At 33.4% G+C, this 7,495-nt stretch overlaps 1 protein-coding gene across 1 annotated transcript in view; it reads left to right on the top strand.

Annotated features, from left to right (window-relative positions):
- The first annotated feature begins 6,480 nt into the window (after positions 1-6,480).
- The window catches only part of LOC111628710 (solute carrier family 12 member 2-like), a 47,456-nt gene continuing 46,441 nt past the window's right edge, over positions 6,481-7,495 (top strand). Inside the window, exon 1 of the mRNA XM_023372545.1 lies at positions 6,481-6,830. Coding sequence (XP_023228313.1) covers positions 6,528-6,830 — 303 coding nt within the window. The 5' untranslated portion in view covers positions 6,481-6,527. The remainder of the gene's footprint in view (positions 6,831-7,495) is intronic.

Raw genomic sequence — 7,495 nt, 5'->3', positions numbered from 1 at the left:
ATACCCCGAACTTACGCGATAGGTGGGACCGAGCGATAACCGCGTAAGTCGGGGTATAATTTCACAATTTGTGTAAAATCTAAATCGGATGTAAGTTAATAAATGTTCTCGTTAATCTTATCTCGTTTTTTGATTCGTTCACGGTTACAAGAAATCACCACATAGAGTCTCTCAAGGCTCCGTAGATATAACAAACACAGAAATAAATAACACAAAATAAATTGTAGCTATGTGTCGATTCCGCGCGACACATCCGAACATGTAAGCTGAACAATAGTGTGGGGGGAGTGAGTAATCAAGAGTTTCATGCCGCTCAAACAAAAGACGAATCGACGAGATTTGAAAATCGCGTAACTCCGGGTTCGCGTAGTCGGGGTAGCGTAAGTCGAGATATTACTGTATAAATCGTTTTATTAATTCAAACTGAAACCTCATATAGTATCATTTATTGAGAACTAGCTGCCTGTGTCGGCATTGATCGCGCTTTTGAGTGGTTGGTGGATTAACGAGGTCGCGTTGGGAGAGGTGATAAAAACAATGGCCTTAGTATTAAAATTTATATTTATTAATTCGAGTATTTACAATAATGAAACTGCAAAACACAGAAAATTACTCAGGCTTAACTTAAGAAAGGATGGGATTCACACAGTATTTTTCTAGATTGTCGCAGAATATTCATGCCAAATTTGGCGCGGAGAAGTTGAACGGTATAGAACTTTTTTTTTACCTAAGTTACACGCATTCATATTTTGACTTATACTACTAGCATTAGAATCAGAAACAGCCAGTAAATCCGCAATATTTTAATTTAAATCGACATATTTCGATTTCGGTGTTAAGCTGATGATCGATTCATCAGCAATAGAGCTGACGAATAAATGACTGTATAATGTATAATGTGTAAATGAGCAATAGAGCTGAGTAATAAATGACTGTATGGATCGAATAGTCCATGAAAAATCATAAAAGTCCGGATGAAATCCGAACTCGGATCTGTCGTAAAAAAATAAATAAAAACCTTACCGCGCAGTTTTCCAGTGGCCAAGTTCCCTGAACACTGGGAGTTCGGTCGTGGGTTTGCGCCTCGCTCGGGCGGGCTGGCTATGTGGAGTTTTCCGAGTTTTCTTCACGTCTGTAACGTCTAAATAGGGGCCAGTTTCCCTTAAAAATACCTCTCGAAAGGCATCCCCCAGGTAGATTGCCCAAGTGTTGCGTTGCCATAATTAAACAAACAAACTGAAATTCAGTAGGCTTTTTTTTTCTTTTTTAGGCAATAGCACGTATTCAATTTCCAGTTCTTATGGTAGAAGAATCCGTTTCGTGTTTACAATTTACATTAATTTCGAATTCCAACAACATGTCTTTTAAATATCCGCATTCAACGAGCTTTATACGACTGAATAAATTAGTTTACTTTTATTATTACAAAAGCATGGTTTTATATACAGTATAAATGATACTCGAGAACTTGGAGTTTAAAGGTTTAAAAAGTATTTTCTTTTAAATTATGAAGTAGAAGACTTACTGTGATTATAACTGAAGACAATGAAATAAATTCTGTATCAGATTGGTAAGTTGAATTATTTACAATAATTATAATTATCATTAAATTATGTTTTATAAGTTTTTAAATATTGAATATTTTTATGGGTGGTCCGTACCGGATATTATCGAAACCGGTCCCAAACCACTCTGTTGCCCCATTGTGGGCCTTGCAAACCCATAATTGGCATGAAAAAAGGATGTTTTAGTGCCCGTAGAGCACAGAGTTTTATAAAAGCTATGACTAAAGTTATCTTCAAAATTTAAAATGATTAGGCTATAAAACAAATACTTCTCGAATCATAAAATAGTTAAATTGTATAGAGAAAATATATACAAAATATGCTAATTACTGTATTTTTTTTAATTTTAGTTAATTTCATGAAAATTTCAATTGTTACTACATTATTACATTATTACAGTGGAAAACAATTAATATATGACATATTTCTTGATGAGTTGACATATTTTCTGAGGGGCCCTAAATGCAACTAATTTTGAAGCCCTTTGAAATATCCTTTCATATTTTCTACTTAGAGATTTCGTCGGAGGTTCCAAGCATTTATTTAGAATTATTTAAAAAAATAACAATTTCTTTAAATAAGATATGCAATACAGTAAAGCGTCGTTTATCCGAATCAATTGGGGACGGGGGTTGTTCGGATAACCGATTATGTATGAAAAAAATATTAACCTATCCCATGTTGAAACTTTTCTCCTATGCGTGTCGTTCGTGTTGAATTTTCGTCAATGTTAAGCCTAACGTAAATTTTTTAAAATAATAATCGTGGCTATTGTATAGTTAAAAATGATTTCTTTATTTTGTACAAACAAAATAAATGTATTGAAAAATATAAAAACAAAAAAATTATCTAGTATCAAAAACGTTCGATTCAACACAACACAGTCCGACTGGAACGCTTTCCGTTAACGGACGTTTCGGTTGATCGGCTTTCGGATAAACGACCTCTACTGTATAAATCATGTTGAATTATCTGGCACAATAATTATGTATAGACTTGTATAGTAAGTTTGTTAATCGTGTACTCGATAATCCGGCATCGTACGAAACATCTATAATTATTCGATAATAATCCGGCACGCTAATATTCCGCGAATTTGTTTGAACACGTGTCCAAAAAATTCCATGATTTTCAACCAGGTTGCCGTAATGACTCTTCAGGGGTGCCAAGAAATACCGTGTTTCCCCGAAAATAAGACATCCGCAGAAAATAAGACCTAGCACAGATTTTGCTGAATTGCGAAATATAAGACCTCCCCCTGAAAGTAAGACCTATCGAAGTTTTTTTTAGTCGTAACGGTCATCGACAGATGGTTGAAAGTGGCCGTTGGCTTTTTGAAAGTACAGCCACTGATTGGTCAGCAGACAATTATGCCACACGGCATGATTTGCATAAGGCTATGGCTTGGGAATCACAGATTTGCATAACGTTACGGCTGGTGATGGCTAATTGGTCGGCCGGGAATCACGCCACATGACATTTGCATAGTGCTACGGTTCAGTAAGCACTAATTGGTCATCGAGTCCGATGTTGACGCTATAAAAAGGCGATTGTCCGACACACCGGATATAAGTCACTCTCGTCTAAGTTCGACTTGAGAATTTTTTTGTTCAATAATAAATGTGACTTCTTCTTCCTGAAAATAAGACCTAGCGCACTTTTCAGAGCAAAAATTAATATAAGACACTGTCTTATTTTCGGGGAAACACGGTACAGTGATGGGCAGCTCTACATTTTTTCACAAATTTTCATAACACACTTGTATGTTATGAAAATTTATTCTATAGTATACGTAATTAAAATTATAAATTATTTAATACTTTTTAAATCATTTTATAGAAAATACTCATTACAATTTAAACTAATTAATATGTATTATAGACCCATGCACAAGATAATATAAAGTAGGGATTCAACAAGAAAAAATTATCAAGTTTGGAGTGAATCTATTAATTAAAAAGGTTGAAAACCACTGGCTTATCCCAGCAAACGAAACTAAACAGGATACTCGTATTGTGATTATTATAGCTTACTACAGCAGTTTACTAATTATGTAAAAGATTCAAAATTAATGCAAATAACGTAATGTAGGGTTGTTTTAATTCTGTAAGGGTTGTTCAAATGAAACAAAGACAGGATCATATAACACACGTAGTATCACTGGTCCTATAACAGGATTACAGCATGAGAAGTGACGACGATTTTCTTTAACACAGAGGCATCTTTTGAAATTATATCGAAGTTAGTTTTCCCATATACACCCTGTTTTAGTCAGATGAGAGCATCCGCAACGTTTTCGATTTAAAAATTGATATTAAAGGTAATGTTATCGCATAGAAAGAGGAAGCTGCTGAATAAACCATTCAGTTAGAGATGATAGGACTTTGCTATTAAACTGGAATCTACCATCTTTGAGAAAATTTAAATATCCGAAGAAATGAAAGTTACAAGATGAAATATTGGGACTGTAAGTAGAGCCGGCCCTACCATAGGGCAAACGGAGCAGCCGCTCCAGGCGCTAAGTCCTAGGGGACGCTTCAGTGATAAAGAAAATTAAAGGGTATAAATTAGGGGCAACGAACAGAGGCGCCATAATAGGATTTCGCTCCATCCTAAAACTTGCTTCGGGCCGGCACTGACTGTAAGATGGATGCCGCAGAACTCACTATCCAAAACGATTCTCTTTTTTGTGCGAAGGATACAAACAAGTGTCTGAATGAGGAAATTATTTCCAATAGCAGCTAAAGCAACTATACCACTTTAATGTATACATGTTGTAATTATGCTTTAGAAACCAATGACTTGGCTACATATATCATATAGTCAATTCTACGTTTTATTTGAACAACCCTTATACTATACTAAATCCGTGTTTAATTGGCTTTGAATTAACATAAATATACTCTATTTTTTAAAATTTCAAATAATAAAGTTAATATAGGCTATATATTTTAAAAAATTATATTTGTGACAAAAACAAGGACTTTACAGATATTTACCCTTGAAACTCTAAGAATGACATCAACATGAATCTTCTGAAGAAAATGAAATAAATTCTGTATCAGATTGGTAAGTTGAATTATTTACAATAATTATAATTATCATTAAATTATGTTTTATAAGTTTTTAAATATTGAATATTTTTATGGGTGGTCCGTACCGGATATTATCGAAACCGGTCCCAAACCACTCTGTTGCCCCATTGTGGGCCTTGCAAACCCATAATTGGCATGAAAAAAGGATGTTTTAGTGCCCGTAGAGCACAGAGTTTTATAAAAGCTATGACTAAAGTTATCTTCAAAATTTAAAATGATTAGGCTATAAAACAAATACTTCTCGAATCATAAAATAGTTAAATTGTATAGAGAAAATATATACAAAATATGCTAATTACTGTATTTTTTTTAATTTTAGTTAATTTCATGAAAATTTCAATTGTTACTACATTATTACATTATTACAGTGGAAAACAATTAATATATGACATATTTCTTGATGAGTTGACATATTTTCTGAGGGGCCCTAAATGCAACTAATTTTGAAGCCCTTTGAAATATCCTTTCATATTTTCTACTTAGAGATTTCGTCGGAGGTTCCAAGCATTTATTTAGAATTATTTAAAAAAATAACAATTTCTTTAAATAAGATATGCAATACAGTAGAGCGTCGTTTATCCGAATCAATTGGGGACGGGGGTTGTTCGGATAACCGATTATGTATGAAAAAAATATTAACCTATCCCATGTTGAAACTTTTCTCCTATGCGTGTCGTTCGCGTTGAATTTTCGTCAATGTTAAGCCTAACGTAAATTTTTTAAAATAATAATCGTGGCTATTGTATAGTTAAAAATGATTTCTTTATTTTGTACAAACAAAATAAATGTATTGAAAAATATAAAAACAAAAAAATTATCTAGTATCAAAAACGTTCGATTCAACACAACACAGTCCGACTGGAACGCTTTCCGTTAACGGACGTTTCGGTTGATCGGCTTTCGGATAAACGACCTCTACTGTATAAATCATGTTGAATTATCTGGCACAATAATTATGTATAGACTTGTATAGTAAGTTTGTTAATCGTGTACTCGATAATCCGGCATCGTACGAAACATCTATAATTATTCGATAATAATCCGGCACGCTAATATTCCGCGAATTTGTTTGAACACGTGTCCAAAAAATTCCATGATTTTCAACCAGGTTGCCGTAATGACTCTTCAGGGGTGCCAAGAAATACCGTGTTTCCCCGAAAATAAGACATCCGCAGAAAATAAGACCTAGCACAGATTTTGCTGAATTGCGAAATATAAGACCTCCCCCTGAAAGTAAGACCTATCGAAGTTTTTTTTAGTCGTAACGGTCATCGACAGATGGTTGAAAGTGGCCGTTGGCTTTTTGAAAGTACAGCCACTGATTGGTCNGAATTTTTCTCATACAAATTGCAATGAATTAAGAAAGAGATTTATTCTTTCTCAGACTTTAAGGAACCAAAAAGTTATTTTTTAATTAAATAATTTAATTAATTATTAAGCACTATTTAAAATTAAAATAATAAGTATTTGTGATGATATATCGATATATATTTAACATTTTATCTATTTAATTTTTTTAATTCACGATTAAATTATAAAGCAATTTTTTCCTAACTTCTCTCCACACAAAATACTGTTTTAAAATTCAAACAGAATATTAGTTTTTTTAAAAAATTGATTTTAATGTTTTATACATTGCAGATTAATTAAGCGATTTATTTGTCGTAGAAGCTAATTATTATAGAATAATCAGTAATATAACGTCGATGTCAACTGAAAACAAAGTAACTCGTGTTCCTATTGGTAGAATCATAACCCGTATCGATGGTTGGATTTTTTAAAAGTCAGTGCTATGTTGAAATCTCTTCAATAAGCCTATTTACTAGGTTTTAAAATAATGCTAAATTGTTAATAACACGACAGCAATATGTCGAAGCAAGAGCAGATCTCCTTTCATCCCCAAATTACCTACGAACTTCAAACGACCGATCCCACTTGCTATCAGAAAGTTACTCCCAGTTACGATAATTATTTGATGAAAGATGAATTAACTCCCGATAACAGGAGTAAGAGGGATTCGATTTTTGGAAGTGAAACTTTTATCAATGCTCCTTATTACACCTACGAGGCATCACCGTGCGATGCTAATTATAGAAATAGTTTATCCTTTGGTAAGAATCTCGGTAGACCTACTCTTGATGAACTGCATAACCCTGTAGAAAAGGAACAGGTAAATATATACATATATTAATTGGCTAATTATATAGATCTAACTTGAGAGATTAATTATAGTTATTATTAATTTGACAAGTTTTAATGCATGTTTTCAGAAATTTTTATATATTTTAATGTATAAAAATTAATTTTGTGTTAGTTAAATGTTGACAAGAATTAAAAATTATCGCTGAATTTCTTAAGTTTCTGTTTAAAAAATAAGCATTAATTAGACCAGGCATGGCCAACATACAGCCCGTCTAATGAATTTATGTGGCCTGCGATCAATCTTTCAATATTAGGTACTCAAGTCCGAATAACTCGATGAAAAGTTCTGACGCCTAAAAAAAAGGTCAAGAACTCACTGTGTGTTTAGAGTTAACCCTCCATTACAAATTTCGTAAGTACAGCGTAGAGTGTTGATAAAACATGATAATGTGAAAAATGTATCTGTAATCTCTATCTACAATTCAGTCTCTACGGGGTGACACCACAATGAGATCTCGCACCATCTCAAAATCTTCCTAGGGCAGCCTCTGGTTCGGCCCCGTGAAAAAAGTTTGCTTTCCAATTTGGCCCGGGAACAAAAACTGTTGGCCACCCCTGAACTAGACATTATCTATACCTGTGCATCTGTTACACTTCACTTAACGCACTGTATATATAATATAATATTTATTT

The sequence above is a fragment of the Centruroides sculpturatus genome, unplaced genomic scaffold (assembly GCF_000671375.1).
Source record: "Centruroides sculpturatus isolate CEXI.00-Female unplaced genomic scaffold, Cexi_2.0 scaffold416, whole genome shotgun sequence".
In the NCBI taxonomy this organism is placed as follows: Eukaryota; Metazoa; Arthropoda; class Arachnida; order Scorpiones; family Buthidae; genus Centruroides; species Centruroides sculpturatus.
This window is presented reverse-complemented; position numbering and strand designations above follow the sequence as displayed.